Source organism: Grus americana, chromosome 2, assembly GCF_028858705.1.
Source record: "Grus americana isolate bGruAme1 chromosome 2, bGruAme1.mat, whole genome shotgun sequence".
In the NCBI taxonomy this organism is placed as follows: domain Eukaryota; kingdom Metazoa; phylum Chordata; class Aves; order Gruiformes; family Gruidae; genus Grus; species Grus americana.
The window spans coordinates 158,465,406-158,487,471 of record NC_072853.1 but is presented as its reverse complement, the minus strand read 5'-3'; the positions used below and the strand labels follow the sequence as shown (position 1 = coordinate 158,487,471).

Here is a 22,066-nt window from a genome sequence, read left to right as displayed (position 1 = left end):
TGATTTAGGAGGGGTTTTTTACATTTTTTTTGCAGTATTGGCTAATAATAAGTCCCTCTAACATCTTGAGTGCGACTATTAGCTGGATGCCTGCCAAAACCTAATAACTATATACAAAATGAAAAGCTTGATGTTTGACACTATATTGAATGTCGCTATTAATAATATTATCAGAAATGAGCATAGTACTGTTAGAGTTTACATGGAAAGACCTGAAACTCATCAAACTACTTGAAATAGCTGAGCTGGAGTTCTAAAGTCTGGTGGACTTTCTTCAGTGTCTCAATTTTTTTACTGAACTCCAGTTCAAGGTATTGGATCAAAAAATGGACAAATAATCTAGATGTGGCCACACTGCTTCTGAGTAGAGGGGGATAATACTCTCCTTTGAACTGCTTCCTATTCTCTTAATGTAGTCCAATACAGACTATTAGAATAAATTCTATTTTATTATTTTTTTAGCTCCTTGGGCCACACTACCTCTTTCATAAACTATTCTTTGAATTTAAGTAAGTACTGTTAGATGGCATTGTTTTTCTCCATTGTTCTGAGAGCTGATTTTGCTTTTGGTACAGATGCTCTCTTTCCTTCTCTACCCCTTACTTATAGCAAGACAGTAGGCAAGTGAAAAGACTTTAGAACTGGTCTGGTCAAATGGTGTTGGAACTGGGAACACATATGAAAAACTACTAGAAGGGAGAGTGATAGATGGACAGAGTGTGCTTCCATCTCTAACAGAATGTTTTTATCAAAGAAAAAAAGTAATAGAATAGTGAAGATGAAGTAGCATCTAAAGACTCAACACAGCTTTCTAGGAATGCACCAAACCACCAGAGGATGCTCAGGCAGGAATTTTGCCTCTTCAGAAAAGCAGGTGGAGCTACAAAAAACTAAAAGGGACAAAAAAGTAAGTTTCTAACATACTGCAGACTCCGCAGCCTTACACTTTCTTTCTGAGTCAGAGGTTTTGCATTGCTGGATAGCTCACAGGTAAAATAAGAAAAAGAAAAGCAATTATCTGACCACGCTAAAGAAATGTGAAAAAACCCCGCATTAAAAAAACCCCCACACAAACCCCAAAATGGGGTAAAGAAAAAAGAAGTGGTTTAATAGCTATGTGTTTGACGTATGCTACGTCAAACACAGGAGGAATATTCAAAGTCTTGCTAAAATATTGGGGACGCTTTAGTTAAATATGCAGTGCAGGTCTGTGCAATGCTTAATTAGAAACCAGACAGCAATAGGAATAAAAGACTCAAAATGGGGGGAAAGTCCTTTTTGCAATTTTAATACTGTGAGAAGCTGCAAAAGAGAAACTGAGCACTGGACAAGTGTCCAAATGACAAGCAAGGGAAAGTACAATTTTATTATCGTGAACTGCACTATCTATCCATGACCATACACATACGAACCAGCAAAACAAAACAGAAACTTGTGAAATGCAATGAGTATATGCTAAGAATCAGCATGAAAGAAAACATACATGGAATTAAAAAAGAGATTTAATCTCAACCAGCCTTTGTGGGAAACTGGTCGATTTGTCAGAAACATTCTGACAAAGCTGTAAAATAAAGAAAGAAAAAATTTTAAGCAAAAATAGCATTTGTGTGTGTGTACATATATACATATGTATTTTTTGTGTATAGCAAAGGGAAAAAACCTACCTTTGTGGGAATTCATACTGATTACCAAACCAACTAAATTTCAGTCATACCATTGTGTACTGTGGGGGACACGATCTACTTATTGAGGTTTTGTATGAATAAGATTAAAACCATGATTTTCAAAAAGTAAGTCTAAATGTTTCAGAATTTAGAGTACCTATTATCAAGCTAAAAATATGTCAAACACTAGGTGTCATTAAGAGTTGATATCTTAAAAGAATTTGAGGCAATGTAGATAGAGATAAAATCTGTAGATAAAGAAATGCAAGGAATATAGAAATAGAAAAGGAAAACAAATTCCCTAGTAAAAAACAAGTAAGGAGGAAAACACTGGTAGTGCAATGATAAAAAATGGTCTTATGTGGAATATGTAAATGTGCTATAATTATAGATTAATGGTACAAAATGGCATAATTAGTTTGTATATGCTATATTGTTATTCACAGTTTCCAAAAGTAGCGTTATTAGAGAATACAGCAGCTAAAGAAGTAATCTCATGCTTGAATTGATATTTGCTGACATTCCAAGTGTGGGAACAACTGATAATGAACTGCAATTTCATTGCTGTGTTTTCAAGTGTGTTTTAAAACCATATCATGTACCCATATCACTTCAAGCCCAGTGTATGCCCAGTTCAATGGTCCTGTGGAAGGTGTTAATTTTTTTTAAAGGATGATCTAAGAGAATAAGAACAAAGTTCAGAGCCGCATGTGACATCATTAACAGGGCAGCATGTTAATGAATAACCCAAATACAAAGACTTTCTGCTGTTGAGCTGTTGCTCAGTCTGCTGCTGAGAACAAGGCCATCCCGAGGAGGCCTGGCGAGCTTGCTCAGTGAAGTCCAACGGGAACAAGAGACATCTTTGGTTTCTTCCACAGGAGGAAGAAACAGAGACGCTCTCCGAATTTCAAAGATCAGAAAGAGAACAAACTGTGGAAGAGGCAGCACAGAGCGCTTCATGGAAAAGACTAAGCATTAACGCAGATGTTAAAATCCACGAGGTGCCACAGAGATCTTCGAAACAAAGGAAGCAAAGCAGGAATTTATCGACAGCCCTTGATATTTGTGTTATATTATCACTGTGTTTCCTTTGGAAGAAAAGCTGTAAAGTTATCTGGGCCACAAAGAATTTCATACATTCTGATCCCAGCTGGCAATTGTCACTGCTAGTTGACAGAAACATGAGACAAAGAGACACGCAGACCTTTTCTCCTTTCTATCAAACATATTAGTTAATGTGTTATGTTATCAAAAACACAAGTAAAATCTCTGATTGATCATTCTTTTTAAACAAAAGGAACATGATGCCATAGGGTTGACATACCTATCTCACAAAAAACCAATATTGAAACAATGCAAAATCAAAAAGTTTTATACAACGGTGTTGTGAACACAGATAAAACTAAATATATATTAAAAAGTTTTCTTCTGTACTTTCAAATATTGTTCCCACAATACATAGAATCTGCTTTGCTCCTATAATCAATTTTTGTAATGCAAATACATTCTTCATAAATACCAGTTTCCTGGAAAGAACATTTTTCATAGATGTCTTGTATGGCAAAGAACAAGTCAATGCCACATCACATTATGTCTGAACATAAGGAACATATGTCCAAACATACAAGGAACCAAACAGAAAAAAAAAAAATATGTGCTGTGCAACATACACGAACTAATCCAGGTGTTCAAAAAGGGATTTCAAAGTGTATTCTTTCTGCTGCTTTATAAAATAAAACTTCTTACTTTTTCTGAAACTCAGTTTCTAAAGTTCTATTTAGGTTTTGAAGACCAAAAAATATCAGTGGTGCTTTAGCACTTAACAAAGGCAGGAATTTTTTGCAACCTTTTCAGTGCGTTATTGTTCATTGAGCCAAAAAGTTAAGGCAGCGTGACAGTGATACCAGGAGAAGGTAAACACATCCAGTCCCAGTCGAGTTCCTCCAGTGTAGCATGTCATGGGGTTTATGCTTCAATTCCTGGCTTCAGCAGCCATCTAGGAAAAGAATTTGCTAACTACACAGATGTCTGGAGCAAATTTGATGTAAACGCATTGCTCTATCCAGGTAAAACCATATTTTTTTCCTGAAGGCCGAAAGAAGAGTTTGCCTTCCTTTATATCAATATTTGAATTTAAAGAAAAACCTGCTTTCTCCTACCTCTCTTGTTTTCAGCCTTCCATATACCTCCATAATGATGTGATAATCACCTTGCAAATGCAAGAACTGCATTATTCCTTCTAAGTTTATTTCAAAACTGAGCTTATAAAGGTTTACTTTCAAGTCCGTTACCTTCGTTGCAGTAACAAATGATACTTTGCCTTGAAAAATAGTCCTGACTGAAATATTTAGCAACTCTTTCGTAATTCACAAGCTGCATGTGACAAGTCACATTCATTTCAATTTTCAAGTTAACTGATTGTAAATCATTTTAGTTTTTAAAACAAATTTGCTGTAAGAGTATAAAATTATTTCTAGAAAAGTTATATTAATCACCTTACACTTAACTGGTTAAAATTAATTTAGAACTAACATTTTTTTTTCTCCCTGTCTAGAGCTTACTGGGTTGCAAAGAAGACAAACGAGGAAAAAAGGGCTGTTTTTTTTCAAATAGTCTGTAAATCTGTTGCCTATTTCCACAGCCAATGAGCCTCCCAAGAATATCTTGCTGACTTGAGCTAAATGAATTTAAAGGTGTATTCTGTTCTTTTTGGTTCTCCTAATAACAGTGTTGATATTAAAATACCTTAAAAGGACTTTCATCATAATAGTGTAAAAGAAATTGCTTTCCTTGAAAGTAAAGTTTAGAACAAGAAGGTCTTATAGCAAAAATTAAGTAGCAACAAGCATGCTCAGGAATCATTTAGTAATGACTCCAACTTACATAAACAAAACTGTTTTCCAAATAGGCATGCTGTACGGTTCCTGCAGTAACGGGGCAACATCTGTAATTAAGTGAAAATTTAAGTAAAACAGGAGACAGAAGCTAAACTACCGATTATTAGTCTAATGTGCCTTGTTTCTAATACACAGTGTCCTTTCGGACTGTGTGAGAAACAGTGTCCACCGGGAACACAGCAAACACAAAAATATGACTTCTAGCTCGGGATAACCATATGCCACCAACCATATAACGCCGAGGAGGTACAAACCCTGCAAAATGCGTCTGTATGCTTGAACTTTCCTTACCTTTTTTCCCTAAATAGGCACAGTAGCCACTGCCAGAGGCAGAATCCAAAGTCAGATGGGTTTTTCTTGTGACCCAGCGCAAATACCCTTGTTCTGATGTCTTTAAGAAAGCGTGTCCTCCAGGCTTCATCTCTGAGCTCTTTCTTCAAGTAATGCTCACTGCCATGGCGGCTGCACTTTCCCAGACTTAGCACCATGTTATCACCTGGTCTGAACCACTGGTTAGAAACTCTTCTATGAAACAAATGTGACTTCCTCTTGGAGTAAGCAAATTGAGAAGTACCACTGATCTCTTTTATTATTGCTTATGTTGATATTTCAAGTACTATTTATGTATTCACGCTTGAGTTATAATGTACCACAATTAGTCCTCCTATCTCGTTTTCCATGCTTCTAATCTTATAGGTCAATCATCAGTGTGAAACTGTTTCCATAATCTTGCTAAGAATCTTAGTGATGCAATCACTTTGCTTTCATGATAGTACTGTCGGGACAAGAAGAAAATAAAACATTTTATAGCCTATTTAATCCATTTAGGTAAAAAAAAAAGAGAGAGTATATTGTATATTTAAGCTCAAACAGGAAAGTGCATAGATGATTTATCATTCTTGGTATATTTCAAGAAGTATCTTCTCCCAAGTTGGACAAGAGGACACAGAAGACCAACCATATGGATAAGTATTTCCATTTCCTTCAGGCACTACTCATTCACCCCTCTGTGCTGATACTTCCTTCATTTCCCTTTTCCAATGATTTAGTCCTAAGTAAACAGCATGCTTTTGATTGTCCTGTTTATCAGACAATGAGAAATGTTTCAGCTCCTCATAAATTATAAATTATAGCACTACCAACTTCGGAAGCTGATTCATCAGGTTTCACCAACCGTGAGAAGGGCTTTTCCCATACAGTCACATTTATAAAAACTAAATCTTCTGAAAATCTTCTACATGAAGGGTATTTTGAAGGATTTGACTGATTCAAGGACAGTGTGAGTGAAAATGCCAAGAACAAGGGTATTTGAATGCTAACAGATCATTTCTTTGTGGGAAACTATCTAATATGCCAAGGCATTAGTTTCTATCGTCAATCTACTGGTAGATAGTGTAGATGAAGGTAGACTCCATGTGTAAAGAAGACATAAAAACTATATCATTATGCATCCTGAATTCAATTTTAGTCCAAGTCCTTCATTAAACAGATTATCATCAGGTGTGTCACTCATCTAAGCCTCTGTCATATGCTTCCGTATTGCAGCAAACATTTTGAGCTGGCAGAATCACAAATTATATTTGCTATTCATATCATGTTGTCCTTTGTTTTATAGCACCTGACCATACAATCTTCCATTTGGATCTTGATTCAAATATAGGTATTGCTTAGAAGTGATCAGCATATGGGAAAGAAAGGGGACATAAATTTTATGAGGCTTTCTATGGATTTTTTTTTTTTTAATTTTATGGAAATAGATCTCAACAGAATATTGCTAGAAAAAGTAACAGATGAGTAATACTGCAAGAAGACATCAGGAAGGAAACAAAAAAAAAAAAAAAACCAAGCCACATTAGAAAAATAAATAAATATGAACCTAGAAAACCACTCAAGTTTATAACCTCTAAAATATCTGGTCCTTAACCGTATATACATCTAATAAAAATAGAAAGTGTTCAATATAGACATTACTAAAAATTTTGCTTATCATGGGACCTACTATATAGCCTTCCACGAGCAACTTGTCCTGCTGCTTACAAAAAGGAGAGAACAGATGCTGTCCCCTATCCTTTCCAAGGAAGGTGGGCATCACCAAGTGGAGCTAGCCAGTACTCTTTTGGAGAGGCCAAGAACAACAAGGTATTACACAGATAAAGGAAATAAAACCTCTGAAAAAATCAAGCCCTTTCTTGAGGTCACCTGAAACATTTGTGTCATCTTGACAATGCCTTGCTTATCTATACTGCAGAAATGGTCATGATATTTTGCACACAATTTCCAGGAGAACAGCATTAACTGTGCAAGTGACCATCGCGGCCAGAAAACATGACCTAAGGGCTGGATGTAATACATCTGATAGCACTAGCAAACAGCAGAGTTTTCTCTGAGAAACCTGATGTCAGTAATCCATTAATCTGATAGCCTGTATTGATTCTATTATTTCCATATTTCTGTCCTCACTAAACACTTTAGAATTTGCCAAGGATACTGAGGAAAAAAAAAAGAAAAAAAAAAAAAAAAACCCCTGATTTTATCACATCAATCATTTGAACAAGAGCATTCTAGCATTCTATTATCTTTTACAGATATATTTAAGATTCTCTTCACTGGGATACCCACAGGCCACGAAAACTGCCTGCAAAAGTTTTGTATCGGTTCAAAGCATATACATATTTGTGTATGCACCTCAATGTCATAAGTAAGAAAAGATAACAGCAAAAGTGCTTTCATTCTCCACCACAGTTTCAATCTGTGTGCCCCTTGTCATTCTCTTGCTCTGAAAAAGTATGAGACAAGTCCAAACTTCAATGCCCAAGTTTTCTTAAAAGAAGCATACTGCAGTTTACTGCAACAGGTACATCCAGGGAGGTGGCTTGCTGATAACAGAGATCCTGGGAAGGGTTGGTTTGTTGATCAGAGAAGCCCTTAGCAGGGGGAAGTCACCTCTATTCAGCTGAACTAATCAAAATCTTACAGTAGTCAGGGAGATGGAGACAGGTAAGCATCATTTGAGATGGCCTGGGGTATCTCATCAGCCTCTACATGTGTCCCTCCAGCAGGTCATGGGTCTCTCACCTCTGACATCCCCACGGAGGACGCTTTACATAGGACTCATCACCGATATTCAGGCGATGTAAATGAGTGCTGGCTGTCCATGCAAGCATGATCAATTCAGATAGCATTTTAGGTGTCTTAGATGAATTTCCCCCCCCTTCTTCAGTGTATTCAGAGAGCAGATACTAGCTTTCCCACGCATAGAACGTGGCCCTGATGAAATAGTCTTTTCATAATTTTGCTTGCATAACTTAGCCTTTACAAAATGCTAAGTGAAAGATCCACAAGTACTATTCACATGCCACTGTTAATCAGCCAGGACTTACTACAATCAAGTTTTGCCGAGTTTGCTTCATTTAGAAGGGCTGCTGGACAGGAAATAAATCCCTGGAAATGTTTTGAATCCTCTAAATCAGTGGTTTCTAAACTAGAAGCCCAGCCTCTAAGTATAGTCATGAACTTGCAAGAAATCCATTTTTTCTCATAGTTAAACCAGCATTGTGCTAATACAGTATTACTAGTTTGCAATTGAGATTGCGACTGGAAAATATTTAGGAACACACACACATACGATGCCAGTGCAAAATTAACCATTCCAACAATCCTCTTGGAACAACTTAGATTACAAAGATTTCTTGGTCCTGTGGCTATCGACAACAGAGGCAATATGTATATTTCATGTATTAATACCTAAAGTTTTTTCACCGTATTGGCTTTCACTTTATCCAAGTTTTGATTTGTTAGTTCAAGTTATGCCATTCAGAAGCTAGAACATCCTTTCTGGCTTTGGAGAGAACAGAGAGATTAACTTCAGAAAGCTGAATAAAAATTAATAGCAACACAGTAGATGCAGCTTGTAATGAAATCAGAGCAGTTCTACTTATCTGAATTAATGAGAAAGTTAAGAACTGTTTCTAGATCACTACAAGTTGTGTGTTTTCTGTCCATGCACCCTGAAATATGCTGTGGTGCAAAAGTATACATAGTAAATTATTTTTCTTTCCTGCTGATTTATTTGTATGGCACCAGCATTCCCAGATGCTAAAATTTGATTGTATTGAGTGTCGGTCACAGATCTACACTACATAGGGAGGAAGCACCTCTCCTGAAATTGCTTTGCCAAGTCCTCGTTGCAGATTCAGTGAGTCAAATCTTTTATTTTATAAAGTCTGCACTACCGGGCCTGAAACACGCTGCGTTCAAAAACCCCTGAAGACGTCACCTCAGAAGGAGCACAAAATAATTATAACCCCCCCCCCCGTGCAAGTAACCCTGCTCCAGAGTTTTTACTATACCTCTGTGTGAGAGCTTCTCCAGGATGATCCTTAGGCGCTGAAGAACAGGGGGTGAAATGTCATATTTATAGGTGTCTATTACTGGCATTCGCTGACATCTCCCAAATATTCCATCTGCAGGAGAAAGAAAAAGAAAAGGGAAAATATACGTTTCATTTTCTGAGAGGAAGAAATGCGTGAGGAGATATGCATTTCCAATGTATCCTAATTATATACTGAAGGAACCTTTTAAAAGACACTTTAAAAAGCTATCAAAGGACTACTGAAAGTCATGAAGCAGGGTATTTTCTATCAAAATAAATAAATACTGGAAAGAATATTAGTTGGAGGAAGATTCTACAGTACAAGTTATGCATACAGTTTATTTTATAAAGTAATTTCAGACTTCTGCCTCCCAAATCTTTTGATGTAAGACTTCTTTACTGACAATTCAGTGGGAAAAAAAAAAAAAAAAAAAATAATGTTCAGTGCCTACTCTGTTGCAGATGAAAAGTGCAGCATCCAGAAATATAAATATTAATTTGCAGAAACTATGAGGATTTGCTGAAACACTTTTAATGCAGGAGCTGTGTGTTAGGCTTTGGTAAATGAGAACTGAATCCGTAATGGCTAGCAAAGGCTCATTTCAAGAAGTACCCTCTAACGAATGCAATAAAAGAAAGCTGCTCACGGAACAATGAGATATTAATGTGGCCTAATTTATTTAGCTCCATTCCATTTGTCTAAAATGACAGACTCTTCTCATCAATGTCTTTTCAAATCACACCTTCTAATTAATTTAGCTTCTTATTAGTCTTTATTTAGAGAATTGTCCATTTTGAGACAAGCTTCCTGTGTATGTGTGGGAGGAACAGGGAGTTCAAACATTCAAATTACCTTTCTCTCTTTCGTACAAAAGACTAATTCAGAGCCTAGGTGCTTCACATACAATCTGACCATCTGCAATTCTAGGCCTCCGAGAAAGAAAGTGGTTTCATTTATTGTTCAAAACAGTTCTCTTCTATATAGTGATCCAAAGGAAGCAATTTAAATGCAACAAGTTTAATTAGCAAAATATTCTACTGCAGTAGTAGTTTTAACACAGTAATTACTTCTGCTCTGATATTACATCTCTGCTCAAAAAGGATAGCTACATCAGATTAGCAGAAAATAACGGTAAGTATTAATTTGCAAACGCCCGTTACTTTCTCTGCTACTTCACAGACCTAAAAGACTCCAAATGGGAACTACTGGCCCAGCTGTTCACTAAACACAAATAATGGCATAAAAGAAAATAAACCAATCCAGGATGCAGAAAAAGGGCATTATTAGCCTGCCCTGTTAAACACAAATACCTCATTGAAATTAGCCAACTTTTGCTTTCTTTGCCTTTCCAATCCTCCTGTCACTTGCAACTGCCACATTAAGTTAATCCAAATTAAAAACTTACCTCCAAGTCTAATTTTGTTGTTGGAAACTGGGTTTGATTTAGAAACCTCATACACAGATCTGGTTTGGTTTTCTGCCATATAATGTATAAAGCAGCCTAACAGCAGATTAAAATATTCATCTCCATTTAAAAACCTGTTGCCGTTGGAAATAAGCAAAGTATATAAATATCAGTCACTTGTAAATGGATGGATAACAGGAATAAATAAGGTCCTGATTCAGAAAGGAACAGAACATTTTAGCGCTTAGGAACAAGATTGTACAAAATGAAACATGACTGGAAATAGCCAGCTCTACTTTGGAATACCACCGTTACTGGCTACAAATGATTAGGACAAAATCTGTGTTTATATACACAATTAATATTCCATGATTTTTTAAAGATAATGCACCTTAAAAAATATTTATAATCTTATTTTACAGTCCATAAAAGATACACATTCAGCATGAATTAAAGTTTTTTGTATGAAGTAACATTTAAAGATATCTCAAAGGATGCAAAAGCTAATTCACTCACAAACTCTAAGAGACACCTATTTTTTTTTTCCCTAAACCCAGAGTTTCCAGAAACCTTTAGCCTACTGCCTTTGAATAGAACAAAACCTATTTAAATTCTAAAATTAGCAATTAGCACATGAGCTGAGCTGCATTATACCATCTATCCAAAACCACTGCGACTGCTTAGGGAGAAACTGCAAGTTATTTTGGCTTTTGTACTTGAAATATGGGCATTATAAGCTTTGAAGAGGCTGCACTCACAAATAGCGCTCTGCTCCGCTAAATGCAGTCCGAGGAGAGTGGAGAAGGAGTAGTATGCCCCAAGGAGCGGTTGGCAAATACCATCTCCAAAATACAGAGGGTCTTTATAGTGGGGATTACAGTTGGACTGGAGTTGTGCAAATAGTAGATTTCATAGTTCAGTTCAGTAGCTTTTCTTAAAAAAAAAGTAGGAATTTTCCTAGGCTTTTCTATTTGTTTGGGGGTTTTTTTGGTTGGGATTGCTTTGCTTGGGTTTTTTATTTTTTATTTGATTGCAAGGTTTCTGTGGCAAGATTTAAAACCTAAAAAAAATTAAATTCAGGTTGAGTATTCAATTTTCAGGGTACCTTTTAATTAGACCTTCTTAAAATTCATAGGATGGGGGGGGTGGGGGGGGTGGGGAAAGGCAGGGGAGAGTGATTTTACAAAAAAAAACTTTTGTAAAAGTTCCCCCTGTTTTTCTTTCCAAGAAATCTTTTTGACCGATATGGCCTAAATTCAGAAACAGCTTTGGTCCAGCACAAACCTCATTTCCACTTAAATTACAGCTAATGTTTAAAAACTGTCCAGCTTAGTCTGCCATGGACTACCCCAAAGCACTGTGATCTTTACAGTGAGTAAATACACTGTGTGTCTTTCCAGACCAGCTGCACCCACCCCAGCGCAGGGCGATGGGGGGCTGTTGCAGTGTGTCGGTGTCCGAGCACCCTGTTGTGGACCCATTCGACCTCTCAAAGCCTCCAATGAGCAAATTTCCCAAAGCTGTCATGAAGCAAAACGGAAAATGGAAAAGCTCCCAGATTTTACAGCAAATGTCATACGGCAGAGGAAGTTCAAAGCATGAGTGATGCTTTAATAACAGCCATCCACTGTGTGCCTATAGCCGTTAAGACTGTGTTCATTCTGAACTTTGATTAAAATTATATTCTGAGAAGGAACGTAATATGCCAAAGACATCTGCTCTTTACACATGCCCAGAATGAGGGAAGGTTGAGACAACCGATCAATATACACATATGGTTGCTATTAAAGCGCTATCGTTTGCTAACCGTTAGCAAAAAGTAGTATCTGAAATTTCCATAGTAGCATCTTATAAGTTATACTTAGACCTGCAAACATCTGTGTTAACAGCATGGTAATGTTGACTTTTAGACGGCTTCCACATTTGTTTCCAAAGAAGAGACTAAAACAGAAGAATAATATACCCAAGGAGACAGTGAGATGCTTCTTTATGTATTTGGCTATTTTGCTAATAGGTTTAATATTTGAGAAAAAAAATGCAAGCGTAACTTTTTACAAGCCGCTATTTAAAATCTTGAATTCTGACAAATATATATTACAAAGTTAGATGCTAAGATTAAAAGACACAAATTTAATGTAACCCAGGTGCCCAATAAAATCTCAAACAGTGGCAGATGAACCTCTTTTATTAGAAACTGCACCCTGAAGCACAGTACACGTATTTACACTGAATATTTATCAACTTCTAGTGAAAAAAATTATAACTGATAGATTAAGCCATGAACAAGTCAAAACACAAGTTCTGAAAGGGTGATTTTTGAGAGAAGTTTAGAAGCAAACAGAAAACTCCCATCTTAATTCATTATTATTACCCATTTGCCATGAATTAGTGGATATCTATGACCTCTGTTAGCTACTGAGGAAGGAAACACCACATTACATTCATGACTGACATCTAGGTACTGAATTATGTAAAAGGAGAGCACAAAAAACTATAGTTTGAAACAGTTTTGAACAGTTGATTGCTCCAATATGTACACTTGGTAAGGTAGACAGACATCACATGCTTAACAAGTACTAAAAAGTCTTCAGAAACTTGCACCGAGTGACTGCCTTCACCTTGAAGGCAAGGATACTTGTGGGCAGCCGATTCATTCAATTCTTTTTAAGTAGCATTTCCTACAAAAAAAAACCCCAGTGCATAATGAGCTGTCCTTAGCTAGAGAAACATATGCCACTCTGGAATCACCAAGTCTGGCTAATCGGACAATCGAAACTAAGTTGTATACAAGACTTGGCACAGTTTTGAACAGCAACAAAAAAAGGATGAGTTCTTGTTGAACGTATAGTGCTACTGAGCAAAACTATGAGGACTCGTAGAGACACTGGAATTTGTCTGCAGGCTGGTGAAAGCTTGACAGATGTAAATTAAAAGATTGTGTTCTGCAGTAATTAATTATTTAGATCTACATGCAGTGAAATTTTCACGTGGTGCTGACAAGTGACCTTTGCAAAGGGGCCTTCAAACAGATGCTTTGAAGCACCCAGTTCTGCTCTTCAAACTTCCTACAGCAGCCGGAAAGGAAGCAGCTCTCCAGACAGTGACAATATTTGCATACATGGCTTGACCAATGCTTCAGCTTCCTTGCTCTAATTACCCGACATTTGTTAAAAAACCCTGTAAAGTAGAGCTTTGTATGAAACATAAGTTTTGCCCCAGATCGAAGGCATCATGCTTTGTTCCTGCGTTGTCATGTAAACAAGAAAGTCCACAGACCCAGCAGTGTGTCCAATGGCACCTGCTGCCGCCTTTGACGGTACCGTTTCTGCTCTTGCAGTTCATCCGTGAACTTCCTCTAATGTTTCTGCAGTTTTCAGTGGGCATCGTTCTTCAGCAAGCCAACCTGCTGAAAGGAAAGGATTCTTTCTTCTCATGGAATATGGACATTACTTCACACTCCTTACCCTAGCTGTTGGTGTTGTAAGGTCCAAGAGTAGTCCAGGTCTAATGAAAAGGCCAATGCTTGATGTCTCACAACCCAAGGTCAGAGCCCGAGTTGCCTACTGGAAAGATTAAATCATTTTCCAATGGGAAGCGTAATATTTGCATCTCAAAAGTCTCATGGTACTGGACTTCAAGGTCACAGACGTTTAATGTTTTAGGAACTGTGAAGGAGATTGTTAAAGTATTTTACTCCTCTCTCCCTGCTATTTCTCTCCAGTATGGTGTTTGTTTTCAAAATTCTGTTAAATAAATAAATAAATAAATAAATAAATAAATTTAAATGTTACAGTTCTTTGAAGAGGACATTAAGTTGCATACCAGGAGGCTTAGTCCAGAAGACAGAGTCCACAAATGCACTTTCAACTTTTACAAGCAAGCTCTTCAGCATACAGTGTGTTTTTAATATTCCATTTATTAAAAAAAGATTTGTTCATAATTTATACCTCTACTTTTAAATTCTCCTGACAAACGAGGTAGAGATCATACAGGTGGAGCAACAGTGGCTTCTACAGTGCCATTTGCCATGCAATGTTTTGAAAATATTACTCCAATGCTTTCAAACAGCAACTGCTTACAAGTCTCGCTGCAGCAGTTTGTCAGCAAAAGCTGCCGCTTGCACTCACAGTTAACGGCACTGCAAACCTGCAGCGCTCCTCGGAGACTGCAGCCTTCCTAGGAGGCAATCTCTCCAGGTTAAACTTTTAAAACCTTTTTACCATTTTATTGTGCTTCTCTCTGTGCAGCAGTCCTGGGTCATTTCCGTTTCAGAGCAGTAATAGTGGCATCTAGCAGACAGCTTCGTGCTGAGGGATCGGTCCCGGAGCACACGCTGTTCGCCACCTAAATTTATTGCTTTCACATCCGTTTGCCTTCAGCTGGAACACACAGCTATGCAGTTACAGCCACCCCCGGGCTTCCCCATCCTAACGGCTGATAGGCCCATGGAAGTTTTTAAGGCAGTTATTTAAAATTAAGAAATATGATAAATTAAATAAATAAATAAATAGGCTAAGCTGTTTGCTTCTAGCAGTAACGCACTGTTAAGACAAGTAAGCAAAGTGCGTACAGATTGTTTTAAAATTGTGGTGGTAGTCTGCTTTTGCTAGCGTGTAAGGCACAAAACATTATGCAAGAAAAGTAAATTCTCAACTGTAAATAAAACACAAAGCTTATTTTTGTAGATTTATCTTGTAGATTTAATGGAAACACCATAAGATACAGAAAACAATAGCATAAGGTGTTCTAAACTTGAAAATTTTTTTTCTTATCCAACAAGAAAATACCATGCAGTGGATACTCTTACTAACAGCCCAGTACATACACTCTTCCTCTGGAAGGCAAAGGTAACTTTGTAAACTCTGCTGCAAGCCAAACCACCTCACAGCCCCCTAAAAGGACTCCAACAACATTTAATGCCTTTCCTCACCTCTTTGGACACAGATATTTAAGGAAGAAAGTGGATGGCCAGTCTGCTTTCAACCACAAAAAAAAACCAACCAAAACCTAAAACCCCAGAATATTTCTGCTTACTGAAAGAACTGGATGGCTTGTTAGTGATTACGAAAGTGCTCGTATTAAAAGATAAAAGTTCACATTAACAGCGGCATTAGTTAGCTGTTGGGCAAACACTGTGATAGGGCTGGGATTTGCAAAGCTCCAAATCATCCCGAGGCACGTCCGAGAGCAAATAGCTCCGCTGGGGCTTACGGTCCCCTTGTCTCGAGGAGTAATTCTGAGAGCAAGCTCTGGAGGACTCTGTTCTGCCTTCATCAAAAAAAGATATAACCTTCAACAGAGGGAAAATATCATTCTGGGACCCATTTCTGTGCTAACCTGCTAATTTAAGTGGTGGATTGTACAGTCGCAAAATATTACGCACACTTTCGCTTGTGAGGTTTTCTTAAGTTACAACAGAAATATGTAAATTGTAGAGAAAGTAACCAAAAAATCCTGCTCTCTCTTGAGTACAGCAAAAGGAGGGAAGGAAAGGACCGGGAAAATCTAGCTACAGTTTAACAAAGCAAGAGGCGAGCAGGCTCGCTATGAAAAGAAGTGCTGCCTGCTTCCAAAAAGCCCCTAAGTTAAGTTATTCAGCTAAGAGAATGAGAGGTCCAGATTTCAATGCCTACTTTCTGCAATTCAGAGCGCAGAAATGAACCTCAGTTTTAACAGGTCGTCCGTAGGCCTCCCAGCCCCAGAAATAACAGCTGGGCCTTGGGACGAAAGGGCAGGAGGGAGTTTCAGGAAAGGAAAAAGTAGAGATGAAAAGAAAGCAAGTCTTAAATTTTTGCTGCTAGAGCTAATGTTCCAGTTGAATAATGCTTGAATAACTTGATACTTCCCAGAGAATTTTCCACAGCCTCGGTAACTACATGGAGTGAAAGCTATGGGGCTTGGCTCCACGATGAGGACAAGAAAGCACGACAAAGTGGTGACTGAAGCAACATCTTCCACAGCCAGATGACCGCTACAGTCTGTAAGCCACGGAAACTATCTGCCTCTACTTCAGATCAAAGGGACCGATCCAGACTTGAGAAAGCCTTTGACAAAAACCCAAGAAGCTCTAACTGTGATATATTAAGAGGACTTTTCTAAGCAAAACTACGTATTTCATATTAGCTATGATGTCTCTCAGAAAAAAGAGCTCACAATCAGAATCACCTGAACAGTAACTCTCTTTTCTTGTCAGTACTGGTACTAAAGAGAAAAGAAAGGAAAGACAAACATATAAATCCTCCTCCAAGAGGAAAAACACTTTAAATTCAAGTATAAGTCAAATATTAGTAGGCTTGCAATAAAGCTATCTCTTTTTCTTTAGCATATTTAGTCATTGGACTGCAAGATTAACATGCAAGCTTATACCACACATCGCTATCTTATAAATGAGAAATCTGAGCCATGTACCTCCCCCTATCTAGAAAAAGCTATTTCTTTTTTCCAGAAGAAAGAATATTGCACCAAATTCTGACCCCATCATTACTTGAAAGATATGAATAGACTAGGGAAGTTCAGAGAAAAAGGAATGAAAGGAGGTAGCCACATAGATCCTTAAGCACTGAACTACCTGATTCTTTATGGGAAAAGACTAAAAGTTTATGCAACCTGGTTGATTAATTATTTATGACATTATTGGGAGAAATGGAGTGAAAAGACAAAAATGAACACTCTGAATCAGAACAAGTTTCAAGCAGGGAGAAACTACTCTGAAGCTGTTCAACTCCCTCCTGGAAGAGTAATGGAGCTCCTATTGCTTGCACTGTTTAAAATTAAGCCAGAGCAATGGGGAATGATGAAACATGAACAATTTTTTTTACTCAATATGCATTTATGAACAGAGGTTACTGGAGGGACTAAGAATTTATTTATGGAAGCAATGAGATGCAAATATACTAATGCTTATTTATGCACACTAATTTTCCAAGTATCACCGAGATGTACTTCAGTCACTTCAAGGATCCCCATTACGTTTTCGGTTGGTGCCAAGAACCACTTTGGTGCTGGCAGTGTCTTCACTGTGTGATCAGACTGTAGCTGCTCTTGCATCTGTATTCCCAAGGCAAAAATAACTCCGCAAGGAAACACGTTCAGCAAAATGGATTTCTGCAGTAATTTTCATTTTGTATTAAAAACAAAGTAGTGAAAGTTTTAACTTGTGCTGTCTAAGTGCCAAGAGCTTGTATTTTAAGAGTTAGTTATTACGGGTTTGCAGGAGACAGTGTTCTCATGAAAACATGACTAATGACCATTCCATTCATATTCATCAGATGCAGTATCCAATAGCTGGAGCAAACTTGCTTTGTTTGTGACCTTTGCCCAACTTGAAGCTTTCTAGATCTTTGCGGGACAATATTTATTGAGACAGCAGATTACTTCTGTAATCTGAGCTACTGAATTTATTTCTAAAGGGAATTGACTTCAGACATGCATGAAATTATAGTAATAAAGATCTCCATCTTGTTCCCTAGCTGCAAAGTATTACAAAAATTATGAAAAATTATGTTATACAAACCTGAACACATCAGCAGAAATTTTAAATGCATTCTTTTAGGAAGGGGAGGGGAACCCTTATAAACTAGGGTAACTTCACAGACTGCTGCACCCTGTGGACTGATTAAAACTGTTTGGAGCTGTCTCAGGAATCTCTGCACCTTGCTCGAGTACGAAATATCGGCATGCCTGTAAGCAGCCACGGCACATCGAGCTGCCTCTGGCAGTTTACACATGGGCACTGGAACAGCCAAGAACCTCACCTCAAACTTTGACAGAGGGATGCTAACAGTTTCTGCTGAACAGTCTGGAAAGCGTGAAAAACCTGACGGTTTTCAAGCAAACTGTGCTTTAAAATAGCTAAATATGATGTTACGTACCTAGGATCACCCATCAGAAGCTGCATTCGGAAAAATTATTTCTATCACAATGAATTAGAGGTCTGGATACCACTGTCCCCCCGGCGTGTGACAGACCCTGAGCATCACCTGTAGCTTTGCTAACGGCGATAGGTGAAGGGCACAAGACATTACAGTCCTCCTTGCTTGGTTCAGACCCAAGCGTTCAGTCTGAGACACCACCGGAGCACAAGCACTAATAAGGTTTGTGGATATATGAACATGACAGCAAAAAGTTGGAATAAGGAGGTGATGTCATTCAGTATGCAGCATTGACGAGGTCGCTGTGGGAATACAGAGTTCTGGTGTCCAAATTTGAAAATCAGTGATAAATTTTGGAAAGGACATTGAGAGAAGCCAAAGAGATTATCTACGGGCTGGAAAAAGCCTTACGGTGAAATGTCTTTTCCAGCGCAGAAGTCTTCCGAATAGAGGATGATCTTTTGTCTCTGAGCAAGCCCGCAGACAGATGAGATGATATGGGAACAGGGAGCTGGAACAGGACTGGGAGCAGTCGCAGAAGTATTTAATTCTGCCCAGTTTTGTGTGGTATGAACTGTAACAACTTGTAAGGCTTGTAATGCCTGAAATTATGATAAGATTGGATCTGAAAAGCAGCATTTTTCTGCTTTTGCAACAGGTGCGGAGACCCCTAAATGCATGTGAAATGTGCAACCCTAAATTGCTTCCTATTTTATTCCCAGAATACATACAACTCACAGGAAATATTTTACATTTGAGCATAATTAGAAGTTGTAATGTGCTTTTTAAAACAGTGTATACAATTAAAAGCCATTATTTAACTGGAATTTGGGGACAGAATTTAAGCTGCTTACAGCTTCAGATTCTGCAATTTGAGTGGTTAAGTACAGAAGTTGTATGCTCAGCATATGTACTTCTTAAAAGGAGACAGAATAAATAAGAATAATTTTGAACAAAGTATTCATGCTACAAAAGGAAGAAATCATTAAAGATGCAAAATAAAAAAAAAAAAAAACCAAACACACAACTTTGAAAGTCAGGACTACAGGATCAGCAAAAAAACCCCCCTGAAATAATATTTTTCTAATGAGCACCATTCTGTATCTTTCTAAATTTCTCCCTCATATTATATTGCTTATGAAGTGCTAGATTCTTTCTTGGGATAACAAAACTACACAGAAGATCGTATATCTGTGTTGTCTCTTCTTCTTCCAGGCAGAAATAATCACTTTTTTTTTTTTTTTTTTTTTTTTAGTATGGCTTTGATAGAGCTAACAAAAAGGATTGCAATCCTAAGAGAAGGAAAATGCCTCTACCCAAAATCTATTATTCTGAAGCTTCTGCTGCATTACTGAAAATACCAACACTCATTTAAACAATAATGCTGAACATATGACACTTATTAGATGGATAACTATTCACCCGGATCTCTGCACAGACATTACTTTTCTTAAGCATGTCACCTCAGAGTTTCACGCTTCTGCCAGCGCTTTGCCATGCCCCGGTTACTCAACCCGCCAAGCCGACGCTCCCGGTCTGGCCAGCAGAAAGGTTTGCAAAGGGAGAGCAGCTCCAGGGTGGTGGTATGGACATCACCAAAGACTTCTCCAAAGGCACAAACGGAAACAGAACTGCACGCTCACTAATGAAAGCACAGGGAGAAACCAACATTTTAAAAATGTGAGAGGCAAAAGAAATGTGAATCCTGAGGAAGGAAATAGCCACCACCTTCTATCCCTAGCTGTGTTTCAGTTCCAATGTGCCAGCCAACAAAATGCTTTTCTGATGAAATTTAACTTGGCTATTCCAGATCTAGAAAGATTTCCATGCCATGTACAGATATAAACAATTTTCAATGTATCCAGACATTTTTGTTTAATCTACAATAGCATTTTCTCCCAAAGAAAGCAACCAAAATAGTCATTTTTTTATCTTTTAATCCAAGATCTGCATATTTAGTAATGCAGTAATTTTAGAGTGTATTTAATATTTCTTCAGTGTCACTAAGAACAGGAGCCACAGACAACTGTTAAAAATATTTGCTGCTATTTTCAGTGTTTATGAATGGAACAGGCAGGAACAGGACAGCCCTTTTCTCTCACATCTGGAGCATCACCCTTTCAAATAAAAATGTTCACCCTGAAGTCAAGAAAGGACAGTTCAGAAAACAACCTACAAATTTTAATAAATTCAAGATTTTAAAGTCGGCACCCTAAGTCTTTTGCACAAACTTCATTTGCCGCAAAGTTCATATTCTGCCTAAACCACTGACTGCTGTCATATTTGGTGCAACTTGTTATGGGTAGAAAGATAAGCAGCAGGGCAGCAAAAAGAGGAGGTTTATCTATGGCAGCTAATCTCCTCAATCAACAGCACTCAGCTCTGCTTAACAGCCGTTGCCAAGTAACGGGGACCAGCTTTTCTTATCGGCTTCATAATGTTTCATTGACTATTCAGACTAGAATAGAAAGCTGTGACACTCAGGGTTATAAGCAGCACAAAATGAAAATGGCATATTATGTGGTACGAAGAAGAGAAATCTTTTAGCCCTCACCTTATCTGGACAGTGACTGTTACTTCAAAAAAAAAAAAAAATCATCTATCATTTTCTGCTCTGCTTATTTTAATATCACAAAACAAACAGAAAAATATATCTACATAAACAAGATTTTTTTTTAACATTGTTGGCAGGTCCTCAGCAATTCACCGACATTACTGATACCTCTTATACAGAGAGACAAGGGTTGCGCAAATCCCTATTACATTACTGAAAAGCAAGCGTTCGCTGCTTATTCTAAAGCTATTGCAGCAGCTTCAATGTGTTGCGGGATGTCTTCTCACAGCAGGTGGGATATTCCTCAAACCTTGATAACCATGACCAGCATAAGACAATCTATGCAAAACTGACAACATTACATTTCTTTAACAGTATTACTACTTCTCTCTCCTGACTTCATCTCTGCAGAGATTCTGATTTTCTGTTCGAATATTGATACTCTTCACATACTGGAACAGGGATAGCAAAGCCTTATTGTATCTCTTTTGATTATGACTTTTTTTTTTTAGTATAATCATCTTTTCTGAATATCTGGTTACTAAAATTTAAATCTGGGGCCATCCAGAACTATGATGAATTGTAACTGTCATCGTATTTGCATGTTATAATCAGCATATACGGAATTATATCATTACCTATCACAAGAAAAACTAGTAAATAAGAGAATATGCTTAGACATATTCACTGGATCAGAGAACCTAATGATACACCACCCAAATTAGGAAATATATTTGTTTACCTTTGTTCCACCCCAAAGAATGACTAACCATCCCAAAGTCCTGATATTCAGAGAGCTATGACCCCTCAAAGTTTTCTTTGATATGTTTACCCATGCCCAGAAAATGGCAGGAATATCCTGCAATAAATTTTACACTCATGGAATTCTCTGTCTTTCACACCAGGTTCAGCTTTGGATTTAAGGCAAATACGTATAAGCATTTGAGGTTGCAAGTACTTCTGAAGGATGTCATTACCCAGTCTCTTTCTGCACAAACTCCAATGCATTCAGTTACTGTTAAGCACATGCCTAAATTTACATTCATTGCAAGCCTCCCAGATGCTACTGGGAATATTTCCATGCTTAAAAATAACCATTTGCTTAAGCAGTTCTCTCTGCTGCAGCCTGAGTGTTCCATGGGTGTCTTGCTTTTCCACAATTTTAGAAAAACCTGAAAAAAATAAAAGCAGTTGCAAAATGCTGCAAGTATCATATCATGCCCTTCAGGAAATTTTAAAGCTGTGCTGTAATATGGAGCTCATAGGATGAAGATCATCTACTGAAGCAGAAACACACCT

The 22,066-nt window shown here is 37.7% G+C and overlaps 1 protein-coding gene across 3 annotated transcripts in view; it reads right to left on the bottom strand.

Annotated features, from left to right (window-relative positions):
- PTPRN2 (protein tyrosine phosphatase receptor type N2) overlaps positions 1-22,066 on the bottom strand; it is a 665,329-nt gene that overhangs the window by 487,437 nt on the left and 155,826 nt on the right. For all 3 annotated transcript variants that reach the window (XM_054817056.1, XM_054817058.1, XM_054817057.1), the window contains exon 3: positions 8,914-9,027. In XM_054817056.1, coding sequence (XP_054673031.1) covers positions 8,914-9,027 — 114 coding nt within the window. The remainder of the gene's footprint in view (positions 1-8,913; positions 9,028-22,066) is intronic.